Below are 21,437 nucleotides of genomic sequence, written 5' to 3' on the forward strand. Positions count from 1 at the left end.
CATGCTGTTTCTAAAACTAATGGATACTTTATCATATCTGAAAATTTCCATGGGCTTGGTTGAAGGTAAGTACTTTTAAAAGACTACAAAGGAAAGTCTTGTAATGACCTCTGCCACATGTGAAAAGTGACATGACGTAGCATTATGCCCAGATTGACACGCAATGTAAGGTGCAGTACTGAAAGTTTTCAATATTTATCTGAATATATACCAAGCCGCTGTTTTGTCTGAGTGGAAGGATTTAACTGCTAGCAACACCAGCAAGTCCAGGCAGATGCTTCAGACATTGTCACTGTTTGTCATATCAGCTCTTGGCGACCCTCCTCAAGAAGACAACAAACTTCAAAGTATCATTCTAGTGCACTTTAATGAACAAACAAAAAAATAAAAATAAGACAAGAGCGATACAAATTTGGCTCGCCTGCACAGGTGGTTGACACAGATGGAGACTTTTTACTTTTAATTTGGCCAAAATGATTACCAACAAATTGCAATGGGAAATGACAGGTTTACACATTTTAGAGAGAAAAAAAAAAGATTTATGTGAATTTTTTTCCATTGTAGTATGTATGGAAAGTGTTTTCAACTATTTTCAGACTCTATTAAAAGGGGGGAAATTAGACAAGGTGCACAAAAAAAATGTATATTAGAGAAAATCTAACTGATTTAAAGTCAGTGTTGGATCTGCATGTCAGCTATTCGGCAGTCCAAAGACTCTGTCAACTCAACTTTTTTTCTTTTTTTAACTCTGTCACTAGTTCTTAGTATAAAAAGTAAATAAAATTAAAAAAATAAAAATAAGCATTTAGGTTAGATTAGGTCTCAAATACAGAGCCTAAAATTTCCAAACTCACTGACATGTTATAACATGATGACTTTGGTTGATTTCCAATCAAAATACGGGGCTTTGTCCTCAACCCTGAGGTTTAGGAAAAAGGTTTGTTGTTACATTAATCCACATACCGTAAATGATGATGTGGATGTAAACAGTGTAATGGAAATTATAATTTTGTGGATAGGAACACATTGCTTACCACTATGTCTTAACATTTTATTTATTCTACTAATTTTCCCAATTTTCTCATTATAAAGTCGCAGTTATTTGTTATTTAATTAAAATAATTAAAATAATAACCTGACATATGTTTTATTTAATATTATTCAGATCTTGAATTATTCCAGATTTGTTTGAAAGTACACATGAACACAGGCATAATTTCTTTACACACTGACACACACATGCAGCCTTGTTCGCTGGTGAGATCAGAGAGTACTGCCGCAAACAGGAAGCAAATATAATCTAATAGGAGAGGCTGTTTGAGCTGCACGCAACATCTCCTCTGGCCACACTTACTGTGAAATATCCATGAGCTTTAAAGTCACTCTGTGTGTGTTTATTTTTTTTTTACTGACACATGCAGGGGGAAAAAAAAATAAGAGTGCCCATGACCAAATCCTTTGCCAGCAGTGATTTGAGTTAACATGCTGGTTGTGAGTCACATCAGAGTGAAACTAGTTGGATTTGGCTCACACAGAAGCTCATAAACTATCAGCTATAGAGAGGCTTTATTTACTGCAGAGACACAAGTTGAGCCAGGACGATAAAAGCGGAAAACAACCCTGAACGCACGCACACACACACATGACACACAGAACCAACACAGATATGGACAATATACGGTGTGTAAAAGATTATCTAGGACTTCAGAAGTTCAGTTCTCCCTTTGATGCCTGACCTACTTTATATCCGTTAGTTGGGTAAGCTTTGGCACAACTTCAAACCTCTGTAATAAAAAAAAAATACATTTCATAACACATCCTAAAACACAGTGTGAAGTTATTCATTTATTCGTTAGAGGTAACAATAGCAAGGTAGAAGCTGTTTTGCATATCTTCAGTATGGGCGATGATCTCTGAGTGGTGTTTACACTGCCTGAGTGCCCTTCGGCAATTCTTTTGACTTGACGTTATGATTTATGAGGGGTGGCCATGTTGACTTTTTGGTGTCCGCGTCTCAAAGAACTTCTCTCATAGTGTGCATCAGGAGGAAGAACATATTGTTTTTATCTGCAATTTGTTCCAATATGATTTAGTCAACAAACAAAAATATAAAAATATGTTCTTAGTGATGTAAAAGTAAACTAGTGAAGTTATTTGGCTCCATAAATGCATCAAAGCCTTAAAGTAGATTATTATTATTAAAATAGGAATAAATTATCTTAAATTAATGTCATCAGAGCTGACTCAAAGCACAGTTCATTAATTATACAGACTGAGAAATGATTTAAGTTTTTAACATTTTAACCTTGTGCACCTGAAGGAAAGGACATTATATTGCAATATTGAAGTAATCTGTCAAGACATCAGCCAGGACGTTGAAGACGAGGCTTCATGATGAACAATTACTCCATTGTGAGAGTAATTATGAGAGTATACCAAGTTAGAAAGCAGCTTAAAGAAGAGTGGCCGTCTCAAAGTACTGATAAAATCTGAATGCAACGCAAAAAAAGATGCTTAGAAACAAACTTGATCAGTTCTGTTATGAGGAATGAGGCCAAGCTCCTTCAAACTGTTATGAGAGACTTTTGGAGATGCTGTTTTTATTTTCCAGTAGGACTTGGCAGCTGCTCTCTTTGCCAAAACTACCTGCTTTAGTGTCCATGTGCTTGACTGGCCAACAAACTCACCTGACCTATAAACCACAGAGGGAATATGGAGAAGAAGAGGAACAGAAACTGTACAAAAGACACATTTTTCAGTAGGTTGACGTATTCTCTATTAAAAGTCTCGCTCTGTTATATGAATATGAACAGAAATGCTCCTGAAATAAATCCCTGGGTGCCACTGAATTTCAATATTCCAGTTGAAGAAATTAACTGTTCAATGATATTCCAAAATCATTGCTGCGTTCAATAATGAAATCATCGCTTGTCACTGTGTTACTACTGTCATTGCCGAGTCTTCTCTGCTAAAGTTGTCTCCTCTTGTCTCAGGGTAGGCGGGTTTTCCGCCAGCAGGGTTTGGTTGATTCTGTATTGATTTGTTGGAGAGCCAGAGGGGGAGGGGGGCGAGGAGAAGGAGGAGAAAGTGAAAGGGGAGTGGAGAGGAGAGAGTGGAGGAGAAATCCCTGTTTGATGAGGGGAGGGAGAGATGTGATTGTTGGGTGTCGGAGAGGAGGGGAGAGCGATCATAATCAGAGAAAAAGTCGGACCGCCGAGCCAGCGAGCGCTCCTAAAACACGTGGAAGCTGGGAGAAAAGTAAAAGTGTCTTCGGAGGAAAGTGACTTCGCACTTTGTTTTCTTTTTTTTTTTCCTCCTTCAGCCTTCTCCTCCTCTTCCTCCTCCTCCTCCGCCCTGCATTCCGCGGAGCAGCTGTGCTTTAATGCCCCTACGCACCCGAGCAGGAGAGGACGGAGAAAAGAGTGAGGAAGAAGAGACAGAAGAGGAGGTGAAGAGGCCTGGACACCACCCGTCCCCGCTCCCTGGGACTCTGTCCACTCTCCCCTCCTGGCCCTGCATGGACGGGGATGGGGAGAGCCGGATGCTGTTACCGCGGGGCTGAGCGCCTCGCGTCCCCGTCTGCGGTGCGCCGCTTCCGGCCGCTGCTGCTGCTGATCATCGGTCTCTGCTGCGGTGCTCACATAGGTAACTAACCCTCTCAAATCTTTAGGTCAAACCCGCCGCCGAATCTGACATTTTACACTTTACTTGCGCACTTCACCGTTTGTTTAGACAACTTTACATCATAGCTCTTAATATCAGTTCGTGCTTCATTAAGACTTCCGATAATTTACGAGTTTTTAAGCGTTTGTAAGCGTTTTTGCGTCGGGGCCCAGCACAACTGCTGCCTGACAAAGGCTCTCTCCAAAGCGGCAGTGCAGCAGTCTGAGCCCGGATCGAGTTTCTCCTCCTCTCTCCTGGGCCGTCATTCTCCTGTCTGCCCCTTAATGGCTCATGGAGGAGGGGAAGAGAAGGGGGAAACAGGGCTGCTAACCTCTAATGCTGCCCATACATAACAGATGTATTGAAATCCAAGATAACGTTCAGTCTGTGGCGTTGCTGGGCATAAAAGAAAGACACAACAAAGTGGTATTTAATTCCAACTGGATCATCTAGATTGGAGAAGAAAGCATTAAAAGTCATCAAAGATTCATTTAGTTTCTCATTGTTATATTTAAAGTTAATCTTTTATTGTGGAAACTGTTTAATTTGCACATATTTGAGCTGAGAATCAAATGTTCACCACAACCTTGCCTTTCACCCAGCATTTTGATGTATTTCTCTGTTTTGGTTATTATTTTTTTTTATTTATTTATTTATTTATTTATTTATTTTGGCCAATCACACCCCCTGGGTATAGTTTAACGCTGCTCGGCAGCGGGACAATCCCCCACTCTCTTTCTGCACACACACTCGGCCCTGTGGAGCACACAGAGCCCAGCTTGCTTGAAAACCCTCTCGGCACCTCCTGCCACACATGCCTCACCAGGAAAGAATGTGTATTATTTGGTTTAGTGAGACAAACAGAGCGGCTTATTTGCTAAAAGGTGTGAATAATGTTTTGTTTGTGTTATTTTTGTTGAGACATATGTCATCGGCTGACAGCTATACGAGTGTTTGCACAGGGAAGCAATGAACGTCTGGATTAGCAGGGGCTTTTGTTGGCGGGGTTTCGGTGAGTGCATGCTGGTAGAGAACGTGAGAGAGCGCTCACAACAAGGTGATCAATAAGCACTTCACAAGCCGTTCCTTCGGCAGAGAGAATCCCAGAAGATCAGTTTTTTTCTTTTCAATCTCATCTCTGCAGCTCAGGAAAGGTTAAGAGACAAAGAACAGATAAATAAATTTGACTCTGGGTCTCCTGACCTCTGTCTGATGGTGGAGAAGCTGCCTCGGGATGCAGGGAGCTGGTGACCTGAAGCCGGACCAAGTGCAATAATGGAAGAAGTAAAGAAGAAAATTGAACATAATAGAAATATAGAGATATGGGTATCATTCTGCAGACGGTATTGTGCCTTTATTAGAAACTGTGTTGCAAGGGGATAATACACACAAGCCTCTGAACACATGAGAGCCTTCCACAGAGGTTTCTTTATTCTCCTCTTAATAACATTTTTAAGCCTTTTCAGTATTCACCACCTTTCCTGGCTTTAGCGTAAGTTCCTTATTTATATGCATAGATTGGCTTTTCTTTTGAAAGAACAGCTATGAATACCTAATAAGATTACGAGAATCCCCCGAGAGCAAAGATAAGATAATTCTCTTTAATAAGTAACCGTAGATAGTCGGAACATATTTAATTATCACATGAGAATCTCCTTATGGAAACCCAGAATCCATCCAACGACGGCGCTTCAGTGACTCGTTTGGAGCTGCTGCAAACTTTTCTTCAGAGGCTGCTTGTCTGTTTTAATCTTTGTAAGTCAATTGAGTTAATTGAATAAACAATAAAAGATGACTTTCCCTTCCGTTTGAATATAATAATGTAAAATTGTGGTTCCAGAGTAAAGTGGGAAGTGTCTTTTATCAAGATGTACAGTGGAAAGGTGGTTGGAGTTGATTAGTCAGGCTTACCACACCTGACTTTAAATGGCTTTGTTTTTATTAAACCTGGACAGGGTCATCTTCAAGGCTGAAAGCTACACAAAAGATGTCTAAAGGCAGAAGTTTGAGCTGCAGAACAAACAGCCTTCTTTGCAAGAAAAAGCCCTTTAGCTTTCATTTATCATAGCTCCCAAACCTTAAACCATTTGAACTCCGTCCCCTCAGACCCCTTGCAGCGGAGTTCGGGTGCTGCAGGTCTGATAGGAGGAGGAACTCGGCAGGCGTTTGGACAGACACAATGCAGCCTCAGTGCAGCTCAGACGGTCTGTGCAGCCTGTACAGCCTGTGCAGCCTGTGCGTGTACGTGGGGGCATATCTCAGGGGTTGGTGTCAGTATTTAACAGGCTGGGGAGAGATTCTGAAGCCTGCTGCGAGTGGGGGGGCTCTACATCTGTACCCTGATTTAAAATCGCTTAAACTCGGAGCAGCACTGCCCTCACATGGTGGGACACAAATGCTTCACACGTCTTTGCTACTTATTAGGAATAATCTCTGTGTGAAACTGATGGAGGGTGCCTGTTTTTTCCTGTTTTTTCTTCCTTTGCTCAGATATAAGAGTCATACCACCATTTTTTTTTCTGCTTGTGTTTGTGTGCAGCCGGCCCCCTCTCTCGCCTCCCTCTCTCTCTCCTTCTCCCTGGGCTAATCTAATAGGAGCACGCCGTGACTGATGCATTAGGTCTGGTCTCTAATCTCTCTCTGGCTCTAACTCTCTCTGTACATCTGATGATCAGCGATACAAAAGGCTGTTTTGACCCCCGTTCCACCCGGAAATGTGGACGCAGATATAAAATCATGGACAATTTCAGACCAAGAAATCAGTTCCCAATGGTGTGATGGTGAATTTTTGATCATGTGTTTATTCTTTTTAAAGTGAGGGTTACAAACATACAACTTATCAAAGTTTCTGTAAATCGTGACAATACGTGGCATTCATTCCCCTTGAACTTTTTCGAAATTGTCACGTTATGGCCACAATCTTGAGTGTTTTATTGGAATATTTATGTGGCTGGCCAGCACAAATTAGCACCTAATTGTAAAGTAGAAGGAAAATGATGCAGCAATTAAACATATATGGTGTATCTGCACATGTACTATGAAAATGGCCACATATTTTTCAGATTTCTGTTGAAAAGTCGTACGAAATCTACATGACTAACGGACTTTTGGGCTCAAATAAATTCCTTTCGCGTTTCTAAATGAAGACCTAGAAGGATAATTGCCACCTATGCTTGAATAATCTCAAGTATTTCTGAAGAGGTCTGAATTAGCCTTAGGTCTAGGCTTTGACTATGCCATTCTAACCCTGTATGTTTAGTGCCTGTATAAGGTGAACTTGATGGTATGCTTTCCAGATTAGTTAGTTCAAGTTCCCATCAACTTGCTGAATGTCTCCCCGCAGCATAATCCTCCCTCCTCCATGCTTCAAGATGGCGATGATGTGTTCAAGGTGATGTTCAGTGTTGGACCCGAGGTCAATAAACTACATTTCTGTCTCCTCTGATAAGAGCACATTTGTTGTGTGTTGTCCCTTAGCCTAGCGCAAAGTTCAAAACTGGCTTTTTATTGCTTTCTTTCAACGTCTTTCATTTTCAAACTCCTATTTATGAAGTTCATAACTAATAGCTGTTCCCTCCTGAGCTGTAGATCTCTGCAGCTCTTCCAGAGTTGCCATGGGTTTCTTAGCTGCATGGTATCCTGTCAGATTTTTATTTGTAAATAGTTTACAGAAATCATGTTTCTTTCTTTTCCCCACTCACAAACGAACGCTTCATTTTGTTGTTCTATCATATTTACATTACAATTCATGGTTAGTGTGATAAAATGTGAAAAAGTTCTGGGGTTGGGAATGTTTTTGCAAGGCTCTGTACGTGCAACATGCCGGCTCTTTCCTGCTCCATCTCTCTGTGAAACTCTGTTTTAAACGCTTCTTGGCTCTCCAGACAGTATTATCTCACTACTGGAATGAAGTTGCTTCATCGTTCCTGTCTGGGCGCTCTTTGGTTTATTACACTTCAGGTTTATTGCACTCACAAAGCGGCAGTACTGATTGATCAAGACTTTTAATTGGCTGCTGGTTCTTTTTCTTCTTTTATTGGGTTGGACTGTAACACCGTAGAGCATTGGGAAGTCTAAGATCAAAGACTCACACCAACCTTCATAAAAGATCGGGCTTAGATCTAAGTGATCAGACGTTTATGGTTGGCTCGCTAATGCAAACATATTCATTTTGTCTTTTAAAAGGGGTACCTCTGACTCTCTTTGTTTGTCCCGTTCAGGTCAGTGTCAGGTGGCTACCACCCAGTGTCGGATCCAGAAGTGCACCACCGACTTTGTGTCCCTGACCTCCCACCTGACGCCCGCTGTGGATGGCTTTGACACCGAGTTCTGCAAGGCTCTGCGCGCATACTCAGCCTGCACCCAGAGGACAGCCAAGGCCTGCCGGGGAAACCTGGTTTTCCACTCGGCCCTCCTGGGCATCTCAGACCTCATGAGTCAGAGGAGCTGTTCCAGAGATGGTCCAACTCCCTCCGCGCACCCCGAGATCCCCCATGAGCCCTGCAACTATCACAGCCGCACCCAGCACACCCACACACACTCCCACTCCCACTCCCACGGCCATGGTCACAGCCGCTCTCGGCCCGGCTACTTGTTCTGTGGGCTGTTTGGAGACCCGCATCTGAGGACATTTAAGGACAGCTTCCAGACCTGTAAGGTGGAGGGTGCGTGGCCTCTTATCGATAATGACTATCTGTCAGTGCAGGTCACTAATGTTCCTGTGGTTCCTGGCTCCAGTGCAACTGCAACCAACAAGGTGAGAAACTTTGAAAACGCGACTATCTTGTGTGTTTTTCTTCAGATTTTTTTGTTCATTTGACCATTAAATTTAGACAGTTCTGATTTCTCCAGCAAATTTTTGTTCCATTAGCATTAATTCCTGGCATTAGCATTAATTATTCATATCAGGAGCAGACACAGTGTCACACTGTCGGAGAGAACAGTTTTGTAAAAGAGTGCTAACAAATATTTGACGACAAAGACAAAGTTATCACAGGGTTAGCATTTTAAACTGTGTTTAGCATCTTCTGCTAGCATTGCGACGTTCGCTGAGACTTCAAGAAGCGTTCCAACATTTCCAAGTGTCCTATAAACAGACAGATGTTGAAATAATAATTACAAAAAAGATAAACAGAGCAACTTTTCATAACACAATCTACTGATATTCTTGTTTCCTCTTTGTCTCTCTAGCAACCTAAATGAGTTTCAACTTCCTTTAAATTAGCATCTTACATCTTTGTGCTTTGTTTGACTTAGTATTGAAAATGGGTAGATTTGAGTGTTCTCCCCTCAGTAGCAGTGCCCACACTGAAGAGTGTTAAGTACATAATACAGTCCATTAGAAAAAGATTGTATGTTTTATTTCCAAACCCAACTCTACACATCTGTAATATCCTGGTTTTTAGAGAAAAAAAATACTAAGAATGTGAGGCAGACATAGTTTGTTTTCTGTGTGTGTTTATTTTTATTTGTCACATTTCTTTGCCACCCAATAAGAAATCTTATCAGTGGGAAACCAGAAAACACCCTTGCTCTACTTAGCTCTCTTGCAGACTCCCTTTGTGTGTCTCTGGCTTCCACAGGCACACAGGTGCAAAGCAAGCGCCCTCGATCTTGTGACCGCCTCTTGTGACTGCAGCAGTGCAGCAAACCTAACTTGGTTAACGGCTACATATAGCCTGACCGCTAATTTGGCGGAATGAGATGCGTGAAAGGAGCCACTGTTTACTTACAAGAACATTTGGAAGCATTTGTGTGTCTATGTAAGGAAATATGGGCTCTATAAGTTCATAAGTAGCACTCCTTGCAGTCAGCTTAAAGCTCTGTGTGTGTTAAAAGGTCCCTGTGCAACAGCAAAGATTCACGTACGCACGTCTGTGCACAGCACTGCACGGAGGACGAGCTGCACAAGGTGATCTTTGTGGTGTTAAAGAAGCAATGTTGATGTTTCCCCTGATGATTTGCCCTCTCTAGCTTAGTGGATAGCTTTAATTATTAAAGCACATGCACACACACTTACTCAACAGCAGCGTGGCATAGACTCGCGCATGCAGGGAGAGCAAAAAGCAGGTTTTCTACACTTCGCAGCTAAAGGTTTGACCTTGTGTCAGAGGTGGGGCGAGTTATTAGTCACGACTATTAGACTCGAACACACACACAAGCACACACTTTTATATACACCCACATTAACAGCCCTCCAGGCTTAATGGGCTGCCAGGCCTCATTCCTCACGGCTGTCATGTGAACAAAGCAGCCATTCACCGGAACTGTGATGCCGGAGCTAACCGTAATGCTCACACACCACACCCTGTATCCACCGCTGTGTCTGCACGCCCCTGGAGTGTGTGTGTGCGTGTGTGTGTGTGTGAGTGTGTGTTCATGTGTCAGCATGTTTTCATAGCTGTGTCAAATTACAACTTGTTAGAAAGTCATCAAGTCGTTCCTGAAATATTGTGAGATGATTGTGGCTCACTGTCTATTGATTTGTTTTTCCTCATTTGAGTGATCAATGCCAAATCAAACCCAATATTTAGAATTTTTTTTAGGATTTGATTTGCTCAGTTCAAAAATATTTTCAGCTAATTTTATTCTGGAAAAAACTAATAAACAACAGACACAGACAAAAAATAAAAAATAAAAGAAAGAGTTAGCAAATATGCACCAAATAAATCGTTGACACTAACTCCGCCCACAAATTCTTTAACCTGATTCATGTTTATGTTAAGCAGGAATTTTAAGACTTTTCTTTCGATTGATGTCAATCACTGCCAAGCTGGACGAGCTCAGGGTCAGTTTGACCTTTGACCGTTTTGTACCTATGCTCTGCTATTTTACTTGTGTCTGTAAACCGCTGCTAATTTTTTCATTTTAGTTACATATTTTCAGGAATCACAGAGTTAAATTGTGACTACAATGCTCAGTCTTAACACTCTCTAATCCTATTAATCTTGATGGATTATGACACCAGATCAAACCAAACTCTAAACGATCTACTGCTGACTGATATTATTTACTTGTGGCAAATATCCATGTCTTCCAGTTGAAGCCTTTGAGTAAGTTACAGAAAATCGGTAAAGCTGGTACAATACGCTGCAGCTGTTGGATTCAATTAACTTGGTTGGTGAAAAAGAGCCAAAAAAAAAACGTGTCCAAAAACGGAAACAGTTAAAATGACCTCTGGGTGGCATTTATCGTATTGTATCGTAGCATATTGTAGCGCATTGTATTGTTTCGTATCGCTTATCGCTTATCATATATCATTGCTTGTGAACAATTTTTTATCATGATAGGAATTAAAGTTTATTGTTGTCATGATAAATTTCAAATAAGGATGGTAAATGGAATAAATGAAAAACTGAGAGTACGATTGGAAATGTTATTTTTGCCATTTCCTCCACTATTAGTTCCATGAGCGTATCAATACATTCAAAATTATGGATAAATGCAGTTCACTTATATAAATCATACTTTTTACAGCAAGTGGCGTCCTGAGGAAGCCTAGTTCAAACGCCAATATTTTTCAAAAACAACATTAGTGTTTGTGCTGCTATTTATGCTGTGCCATGCAGTCACAACCATACAGTTATAAGTAATAAGTAAATTATATATATATATTTTTTATCTTTATCACTATCAGAATAGTACCACAAAATATTGTGATAATATTCTAAATCCATATTGCCCACCTGCTCCCTACCACTGCTGTTGCAGAGCAGGTGGCCAAACCAGATAACTCAGATTAGTTATCAGTCACATCATAGAATAAATTGACAGGAATGACTCCCTCTCAAATTTGTCACTCTGATTCTGAATCTTGACAATGCAAACTGTTTCCCTCCTGTTTCTCACTGTAGATCACCATCATCTTCAAGCCTTATGAGGGCTGCACAGACCAGCGGGTCTATCAGGCCGTCACAGACAGCCTCCCTGCTGCCTTCGATGACGGAACGGTGAGCAGCGGAGACCCCATCCACACCTCCTTCGGGGCTGACGGCGTGGCCGGGAAGGTGCGGGCTCTGTGGATCTCTGAACGCAGCCCCGGGCGCCACGTGGAGCTGCATGCTGGCTACATCGGCGTGACTGTAATCATTCGCCAGCTGGGGCGCTACCTGACGCTGGCTGTGCGGATCCCAGAGGAGCTGGCTCAGGCCTACGATGACACCCAGGACTTGCAGCTCTGCCTGAACGGCTGCCCCAGCAGCGAGCGCATCGACCAGGCGGGACACCTGCCTTTGCCGCTTGCTCCGCCTGCGCTCGGCCTGCAGCAACAGCAGCTGCGCCGGCCCGGCTACGCCTCACAGACGCAAGCATACCCCCACGGTGCCACACACGTTTTTGCCGTGGACGGGGCAAAGGAGCGCTGCAGCGAGCAGCTGGAAGTCCTGGACATCTACTTCCACTCTTGTGTGTTTGATCTCCTGACTACTGGAGACGCTAACTTCACATTAGCTGCACACAGCGCCCAGAAGGACATGGAGAGCCTTCATCCACACCGGGACAGATGGAGGATATACCCCCGCGGCTCTGCAGCCTCTTACTTCCACTCAGACTCTCAGCGTATCAAAAAGCTCGCTCTGCTCCTGCTGTGTGCTCTGAGCGTTGTGTTCGTGTGAGAATGGCGGTCCCTGTGAGCCTGAATGCATGTAGGCCCGAGAATGTGCACTACAAAAGGAGCTTAGAGAGGATTTGGTTAGCTGAGCACTGATACTGAGCACTGACGCAGAAAAAAGCAGCACGGGGAAGCCTGGCAGTACTACCTGCATTTCACCTGGCAGAGTCCGAATCATCGAATGCAACTGACAATGAGAAACAATGTTTCAGTGTGGGTGAATCATCTGTAAATAGTCCATTTTTCTTCCTTAAGTGCACAGTGTGATCGTGTGTAGATTGTTTTGTTTATGTAATTTTATGTGACTTTTTTAAAAAAAATACCTCAGTCAGAGGAAGTTTGTTTTTAACAAAAGCACTTTATTTTAACATTTTTTACACAATGCCAGTCAGTGTTTGTTTTCTTTTTCACCAAAAACCAATAACTGTTCAAGTATTGGTTGCTCCTTTTTTGTTTGTTTGTTTGTTTGTTGGCTCCTCTCAGAATTAATTGAATTCAAGGAGCTGATGCTAAAATGAACCATTCTTCCAGCAGCTGATCTGAGTCAGTCAGCATCTCATCTAAAGTCATTTAATGTGAGCTTTTCTGTTGAATGTATTAGGTTTGTTGTTGCAGCAAATACCATCAGTACTACTTGTTTGTTATTTGATCCCAGCTGTGTGTGTGTGTGTTTGCAAGAGTTTTGGATGTTTTTTTTAACAGCTGATGAATGTTTGCTTTATTTTATGTAACTCACATTAGAGTTGTTTCAGCCTCTTTGCCAACATGTAATGATTTTAGTGTTTTGTTTAACAGCACTGCATAAAACAGTTTGTACTTTCCTGTAAGTAAGAACTTACCTTTCAGAACTTTTTTAGAACTTGCCAAGCACTTTCCCTAAAACTTTCCAAGAACTCAAAGTGTACTTTCTGGAACTTATTAGGTACCTTCCTTCATCTTTCTTTTAGGATTCCAAGGATTTACCACATATTTTATGTGTGTTTGAGCTGGAAAACCAACAAAAAGTCAACATTGGCCGATCACAAACCTCCACTAGAGGGCGACAAGAGGTCATACAGCTGGCTTCAACGTACCTGCTCTCACTTTATTGACGTTAGAATGAAAACTTAACTCACCTTAAACATTTTTAGAAATTAAAATGCAATAAAATGCAATATTATTGAAACTTACTGATTACTTTCCAAGAATTTGCAGAGTATTTCCTCTTGCGAGTTTTTTTTTTCTTTTCTGAAACTTACTTTCACAACGTAGCTACATTATGAGGAGACTTCTTGGTAAGCTCCACAAAACATCCACAGTAAGTTTCAGAGAGCAAGCTCTGTGATCCTCGGGGTAGATTCCTGGAAAGGAACCAGTAAGATTATTAAAAGTTCCAGTAAAGGCCCTCTCATGTACCAGAGACTGACATGTCACAGGAAAGTACAGACTGCATTATGCTGCGCTACCCATTTTTTGTTTTGATTTTTACCAAAGACAAATTGCATGTCATATGTACACATGAATCATGACTCCCCACCAAACCAGCACCTTCATCCCCTCTCTTTCTAAAACTTGATACTGTAAACCAGTTTATCTTGCAGCAAGATGCTCCATATTGGGATAAAAGTAAAATCCTGGAGGTATTTCAAGGATCTTCAGATCATGAAATGTGTCTGTGTAAGCACTGTGATGTGGGAATCAATGCCTTGTAGAATTTTTCTGCTCCTACGAAAATGTAACATTATGTATATTTATTCCCAGTTTGTTCAATCAGCTTTAGTTTTAGCCATTGTGTGAACTCCTTTCTTCATGTGAGTGTTGGTTTGGTGAAGAGTGACTGGTCAGTGTTGAAATACCTTAACTTATTTATGAACGTAGTGTCCTGTAGAGGATGTTAAGCTCCATATTCTTGATGTTGGATAATTATTTAAATAAAACGTCAGATGTGATTGTGCTGCCACCTAGTGGTACTCCCTTGCTACGTCAGTGTGTTACTAAAAGCGCTCAAAAAACTAAAAGAAAGGAAGAAACGATGTGTGTGCTGGTCTTTCATTTAAACATGATGAAGTCAAAGCAGTCATGCATTATTTAATATTTATAAACGTGACCTATAAAATCAGGATAAGGCTGCTGAACAGGTTGTTAACCCTTTCTTGCATAGTGGTCACTACAGTGGACAGCTATCTAAAATCCATTTTCTTGTGCTTCTTGTGGTTTTTTTATGTTATAGATGCACACAGACCACTGAAGTGGACACTAATCCATCATAAAATACACTATCAATTACTGGCCATCAGCTGCAAATGCAAGAAATGATTTTTGTTAAATCCAATATGGCCGACAGACAAAACAGCATGCCGACTGACCTGATCCCTCCTTCTACTGTAGATGAAGGTCTTGCAGGTAAAAAAAAAAAGTATTGACATCAAATAACCCCTAAAGAATAATACTACTGATGCATTTTTCAAATAACAATTTTGTATTTGGAGAAATTTACAATTTATCACCTAAATAAAATAAAATAAAGATTTTTTTTCACAAAAAAATTTTCCTACATTTTTTAATGCCTTAAGAAATTTTTTTTTAAAAAATGGGGAAAAAAATCCTGACACAAAGGATCATAATTCATGCATGAAAGGGTTAATGTCATAATAAACAAAACCTATGCAATCCATCAGGTAAATGTGACAGATTTAGATTTAAAGCCCAGTTTCTTCTGCAGTCCTGGAAGGGAAATGATCTAAAACACATTTTAAACCTTAAATCACTGTTCATTAAACTTCAGGATATTGAATAAAACGGAATTACACAAAACTTAACAACAAAGGAACACATACTAGACTAAGTCCAAAGTGATTTTCTTGAGTGGGATCTTAAGATCTCTACACTCTAAACATATAACCAGTGCTACAATAGCTTAAAACATAATCATGCTTTAGGAAAAATGCACAAACACAAGAGTAAACCAAACATTTCAGACATATGTTTCATGGTGTAATTTTTCCAAAATATAAAAATACATTGAATCTTTTGTAATTAAAGCATCTGAAAGTTAAACAGAGATTCCATTCATTTCTATTTGTTAATTTTTAACATGTTTTTTTCATATCTTGTGACTTATTAAAACTAGACTCAGGCGCTCCACACACATCTTGAAAAAGCACTCACAAAAAAAATGCAGGCATTGATCCACCTGTGTGAGGTTATGTTTCGATCAGATACCATCAGACTTGGCCTCACAAACAGGCTCTAGTTTCAACTGCCACAGTCAGAAACACCTGGGATGTGAAAAAAAAAACTAAAAAAGGCGCCACTTCCAATGCAAAGCAGTAAACTCCTGAGGATTACTTCTTTTGTTCCTGTAGCTTTCCCCAAAACTCCCAGTAAACCGTCTTCGTGAAGTCAACCATAAGGCGATGGAGCGCTCCTTTCTTCTTCAGGCGTAAGAAATCATCTCAGAGTTGACAAAAGAAGAACCTTCAGTTACTCTCGTTTCTTTTCAGCGTCATGTTCTGTATCCAAAGCTCTTCTTTTCCAAATATCTAAAAAAAAAAAAAAAAAAACATTTTTGTTGAGTTTTTTTTTTTTTCTTCATTCTGAAAAACAGATATAATTCATCAGGAACAGCTGGATTAACACAGAGACGTAGTGGTTTCTCTCTTCTCTTCACAAATAAACATACTGGGTTTCGTTTGCATTTTGAAAATTGTAAAATAGTTAATATAGCCACTAACTCAATAACAGTGCCGCTGTTTTACCAAATTTTTCTGAAAGAAATAAAATACAAAGGCTTGTAACACCTATTATGTTTAAAATAGCAACATAATGCAGTCTTAATCCAAAACTTCACTGGGATTACCTTGTAAACTAAAACTGAATCAATAAATTCAATAAGGGTCCAAACCCATTAAACTGCTTTTCTGAAAAAGGTTTAATTTTCCACTCTTTTCCATTATATGTGATGTAAATCTTATGAAGACTAATGTTATAGTGACTCACTCTTACCACTTAACAACAAGATAAATAGTCATTAGTGCATCAAAGACTATTATCTTCATCAGAAGGAGCCGCATATACAGCACAACCACAGCGTTCGTCCTCACAGCAACATCTGGAGACCAAACCAGACTTAAACATGTTGAATCTGCTTAGCACACCAGCAAATTATCAGTGAGAAACTTTCACAATGTTTTACCTTCTCTCTCTTCATCACTGTCGCACATTTCATCTTCACCTTTAGGAACAGAAGATTTGGAAACTAACTCAAAGTGTTGTTGCACCAAGTTCATGACTAAATTAACTCAGTTACCTGTTGAGGCGATGCGGTGTCTTTTTTTGGCTTTTGAGTGTTTCCTGCGGCGCACAGAGCAGCTGTAGGATGGCCAGTTGCTGGTGACAACCGTGATCGTCGCCACGGCGCTGTGGCCACGATGCTTCCTGGTTACTGCGCCATTGTATGGAGTGACGTTGGTGTACTCCTCATCAGAGGCTGACCTCCAGCTGATCTCCAGGTGACCTCTCCTGAAGTCACTCACCACACAGACCAGCAGGGTCAGGCCGAGCCTCTCCCCTGAGAGATGGACTGGAGGGGCCAGAGAAGCCAACACAGTGCCCTCCACCCCCCCTGATGCAGGAAAAGGTCATAAAGGTCAACAAAGTAAACTAAAACAAAACAAGGAAAATAAAGGAGGCTGCAAGAATGAGTGGCACACGCTCAAAAAATTTCCCTTAATTGCAAAGATGAAGAAATTAATGAATTAATTAATAGTTTTGTAGAGCAAAAAACCAAGGATTAAAAACAGGCAATGACAAAAAAAAAAAAGGAACTAAATAAACCCTAAGCATCTTAAAATCGATTCCAAAAATGAACAATTAGCCAATGACTTGAAAATTGGCGCAATGTGATACCACTACGCTTAATTGTGCATCAAACATTATTTCTAAAAATGAAATGCACAAAACACAGTTTTGAATTAGCTAAATAATGCTGGTAATAATGTATCATAGAGTGTGAACACTGTAAGAAGCAGCAGCATATTTCTGCAAAAACACATTGTATATATATTTTTTTATTCACTTGCATAAAGAGGATAGTTAAAGGTCTCACCTGTCCATAGATAAATGATATGAAGATAAATGAGTCCTCTGGGTGGCTCAGTCATTTCTAACCTGCAGTCAATCTGACTTTTATGAACCCTGGTCAGTGCTCTCTGTATGTGTGGGTTTGTGCGTGTTTGTGTGCCTTGTATGCGGGTGCATTAAAAGAGGGCTTTGCCAGGAGCGTTGCATTGTGGGGGATTGGCATGTCTCATTGTTGTGACCTTATACTAACAATGGAAACTCCATGCACCATCCCAACACACCCACAAAACCCAACACCCAGAGACCCAGACGGAGGAAGGGAGAAAGACAATATAACACAAGTTAAACATGTCAAGCTGTGTTAGGATTCATTAAGCTACAGCAAAGTGAGGGGAAGGCATTAGGAATAATACTGAAACACCTGGACAACCGCCTGCGTTTGGCTGTTACGTCTGAGGTGAGATAATATCAGCAACACCTGCACACACACACACACACAGACACACACGCAGGTCTGTAAACCAATAAATATGAACACATAATTAATTTAGCTTCTTTCCGCAACATTTTTTAATTTATAAGAAAACATTGTTGCCTATATCTTTACATCTGTAACTCCTCTTCTCTCTCTCTCTCTCTCTCTCTCTCTGTCTCTCTGTCTCTCTCTCACACACACACGCACCCACACACACACACACTCACACCCTCATGTAAAGAGTTCTTTTATTTTCAGTGGGCGGTATCTTAGAAAAGAAAGTGAAACTGAACAGCAGGAGCATCAAGGAAGCATGATGAAGCTAAACTGATCGAGGTAATGCTTTTTGTTGGTAATTATACAAATCTCCTACAGCAGGAGCAGAGAGTTCTACCTCAATTCTAAAAATCTATTCAGGCTGTGGAAATCTCAGAGGCTGTGACTGATAGCTTTAAATAGTAAGTTTGGTACAGTGCAGCTTTAAGACTGTTCCTGCAACCTGATTTGAACTGTAGCTGCGCTCCGGCAGCTGCTGTCACCTTCGTCCCTCTTAGCTCCGTCCTCTTCTTTCTTTCTGACCACATGGTTCGTTTTTGCTCACATGTTTGAATCTCTTAAAGGAAAGACTAGCTGTGGTCTGTTTTTCAGCCGAGCTCTTATGTGCCATAATTAACTGAGCATGTGCTCAGTACGGCCCAGTTATTCTTAGCAGTTTTTTTTCCCCACCTGCTCCGAGAGAATAATTTAGTCTACTTATTTTGGGCACTCAGAAATTTGTTTCATAGCTACATAAGTGTTCAAAGTAAACAAAATATCCAATAGTCACGTGTTTATGGCACCACAGTTAAGTTATGTTTTGTTTATCTTTTTTTTTATTTATTTATTTTTTGTAATGTCACTTTAAGACAAGTCACATCCAGTCTTACGTAAACAAAAAAAAAAGAGTTTGGTATATTAAAATTGCCTAATTTACTCAAATATAATCCAGTCCTAAAGTCCAAGTTACCACAGGGCAGATCATAAAGTAATCCGAATTAAATTTAAATATGTAGATACATTGGAAAGGAACATCAGCTTTTAGCAGGAAGTATTCTCCAGCAGAATAAAGATGAGCACAGAGCCATGATCCATGTCTGACTGAGGGTCAAGGAAACAGGAACAAGATGTAAAAACAGAATGGGTGAATTTCTTTTGAAAGAAAGACTGTGTAGAGTTACCGGCAGCAGTAGCTGTGTAAATGTCTCTGACAAGGAAAGAGAGACAGATAAACATGTAAACACTGAGCCAGGAGTTTTTTCTGCAGGAAGAAAAAACACAAAATCAATTCTGTTCTTTCTTTGTTGGAGCAGGAGCTCTGCCACAGTGTATCCCACCCCAGAACAGTTTGATACATTTTCCGTAAACTTGTTTATAAATGCAGCTATTTGTATCTTCACAATCTTAATTTCGGTTCACTGAACCTCCTCTAAAATAGTCTGAAGTCCTGCGAGAGGTTTGTCACAACAGTAAAATTAATATATGCACAGTTACCTTTTATTTCAAGAGACATATTTTACATTTTCTTCCATTGTTTGTGTCTTTCAGGTTCAAGAGAAGAATCCCGGAGGAGTACCCATTTTATTTTCATTTCATCAACCACTGATGTCGGGTGGTCCTTACCGCGGTTGACTCCAGTGTTCGGGTTATGATTAAATGAGTTCGGAGCTGAGAGTCGACCTGTCAAACGGGTTGGCGTCATTTTAATCAATTTTGTTCTCAAACATTCCCTTAACAATGATTCCAGTCGGGTTTTTAGTGCTGCTGGCTTTCAGTATTCATCTGGTTGGGTCTCAGCCCTCTCAGAGCTCACAGCAGGTAACGAGTCCCCCCAGTCCCACGGCAGAACCTCTGGGCGATGGTAATCTGTCCTTCCCCTGGAGCCGTCTTCGCCTCCCAAGGTAGGCTCTACATTTTCTCTCGCCACACTGCAGAAGCAGATGGGAAAGACTTTGACTCTACACTTTGACTAACTCACTAATTAGCCGTCGTGTTTCTGTGCCTCAGGTACATTGTTCCTCTTCACTACCACCTGCTTCTGCACCCCAACCTCACAACTCTGAGCTTCACTGGCACCGTGCAGATCCAGATCGATGTCCAGAACAATACAAACTGGGTTGTTTTACACAGCAAGGGTCTTCAAATCTCTAAGGCCACAATTTTAGACCAGAACCTTAATCATCTGTCTGATCAGGTAGTTGGAAATACAAGGCAGGATCAATTTTATTTACTATCTCCTGTCGGCTTAACAATCTTCTCCTGTTTTAGGTTCTTCCAGTTCTTCACAACCCTTCCCACGAGCAAATAGGCATTTTTTCTCCAAGGGTTCTCAGCAGCGGCCAGAAGTATTTCTTGTACATGGAGTTTGAAGCAGAGCTAGCAGAGGGATTTTACGGTTTCTATAAAAGCACCTACAGAACCAGTGAAGGCGAGACCAGGTGAGAACAGGTTTTCTGCTTCTCGGGGTCATTGGAAAACGTAGCCAACACACACCGTCTGCAACAATGTATTTTCAGATTCCTAGCTTCCACTCACTTTGAACCCACAAGCGCTCGAATGGCATTTCCTTGTTTCGACGAGCCGAGCTTCAAAGCCAATTTCTCTGTGAGGATCAGGAGGAGCCGGGACTACATTTCTCTCTCCAACATGCCAGTAGTGAGTGCTGAATCTTTGAAAAATGTCGCAGATGTTTCAAACATTGATGGAAAAAAAGACCTCCAAGTTCTCCTGGGTTTCAGATCAAGACAGTACAACTGAATGGTGACCTTCTTGAAGATCAGTTCGCCCCGAGCGTAATGATGAGCACGTACCTTGTAGCTTTCATCGTTTGTGACTTCAAGTCTGTCAGTGCAATGACTTCGTCTGGAGTGAAGGTCTTCATGATCCTCTACCCTGCTGTCACTTTTCTTTTGGCTTGAACTGTCTGGTTCAACAGCTTGGTTTTGATTTCCCTGTAGGTTTCCATCTATGCTGTGCCTGAGAAGTGGATGCAAACCCACTACGCTTTGGAGGTAGCTGTTAAAATGCTGGACTTCTATGAGGAGTACTTCAACATTCGTTATCCTTTGCCCAAACAAGGTACTCAATAATAATTCCCTTTGTTATTTCTTATGTCTAATCTGTTACTTTTGTTCTTTATTACATATTTTTTCCTCTTCCAGATCTGATTGCCATTCCAGACTTCCAGTCTGGTGCGATGGAAAACTGGGGCCTGACCACCTACAGAGAGACCAGCCTTCTCTATGACCCCCTCACATCCTCCATTTCTGATAAACTTTGGGTTACTATGGTCATTGGTCATGAACTTGCCCATCAGGTGAAACCATGAAAATAACAAAAAAAAAAATTAAATTAAAAGTTGCTCTTTACTTTAAATAATAGGGGCTTAGATTCTCCATCTTGTCTGCAGTGGTTTGGGAACTTGGTAACCATGGACTGGTGGAACGACATCTGGCTGAATGAAGGATTTGCCAGATACATGGAATACATTTCCGTGGAGGCCACCTACCCTGACCTCAAAGTGGTATTTACATTAATAACTTAAAGATAAATCAGTAGAAAGCCACCAACAGGTGTTTGTGATTAATTGTTTTC

The 21,437-nt window shown here is 40.9% G+C and overlaps 2 protein-coding genes across 2 annotated transcripts in view; both read left to right on the forward strand.

The window, feature by feature from the left end:
- Nucleotides 1–3,110: 3,110 nt before the first annotated feature.
- On the forward strand, nucleotides 3,111–14,279 carry rgmb (repulsive guidance molecule BMP co-receptor b). The gene is made up of 3 exons (XM_015027680.1): nucleotides 3,111–3,645; nucleotides 7,884–8,419; nucleotides 11,517–14,279. Exons 1-3 carry the CDS (start codon nucleotides 3,528–3,530, stop codon nucleotides 12,273–12,275), a joined length of 1,413 nt encoding a protein of 470 aa, XP_014883166.1. The 5' UTR covers nucleotides 3,111–3,527; the 3' UTR covers nucleotides 12,276–14,279.
- Nucleotides 14,280–17,622: 3,343 nt separating this feature from the next.
- erap2 (endoplasmic reticulum aminopeptidase 2) overlaps nucleotides 17,623–21,437 on the forward strand; it is a 12,108-nt gene continuing 8,293 nt past the window's right edge. Inside the window, exons 1-10 of the mRNA XM_015027578.1 lie at nucleotides 17,623–17,789; nucleotides 18,066–18,143; nucleotides 19,392–19,744; nucleotides 19,851–20,037; nucleotides 20,112–20,281; nucleotides 20,360–20,498; nucleotides 20,582–20,716; nucleotides 20,801–20,921; nucleotides 21,005–21,159; nucleotides 21,253–21,366. Of these exons, the coding sequence (XP_014883064.1) occupies nucleotides 19,581–19,744; nucleotides 19,851–20,037; nucleotides 20,112–20,281; nucleotides 20,360–20,498; nucleotides 20,582–20,716; nucleotides 20,801–20,921; nucleotides 21,005–21,159; nucleotides 21,253–21,366 (1,185 nt within the window). The 5' untranslated portion in view covers nucleotides 17,623–17,789; nucleotides 18,066–18,143; nucleotides 19,392–19,580. The remainder of the gene's footprint in view (nucleotides 17,790–18,065; nucleotides 18,144–19,391; nucleotides 19,745–19,850; nucleotides 20,038–20,111; nucleotides 20,282–20,359; nucleotides 20,499–20,581; nucleotides 20,717–20,800; nucleotides 20,922–21,004; nucleotides 21,160–21,252; nucleotides 21,367–21,437) is intronic.

Source organism: Poecilia latipinna, unplaced genomic scaffold (assembly GCF_001443285.1).
Source record: "Poecilia latipinna isolate Pla-1442-1.1 unplaced genomic scaffold, P_latipinna-1.0 Scaffold104, whole genome shotgun sequence".
Taxonomy (NCBI): domain Eukaryota; kingdom Metazoa; phylum Chordata; class Actinopteri; order Cyprinodontiformes; family Poeciliidae; genus Poecilia; species Poecilia latipinna.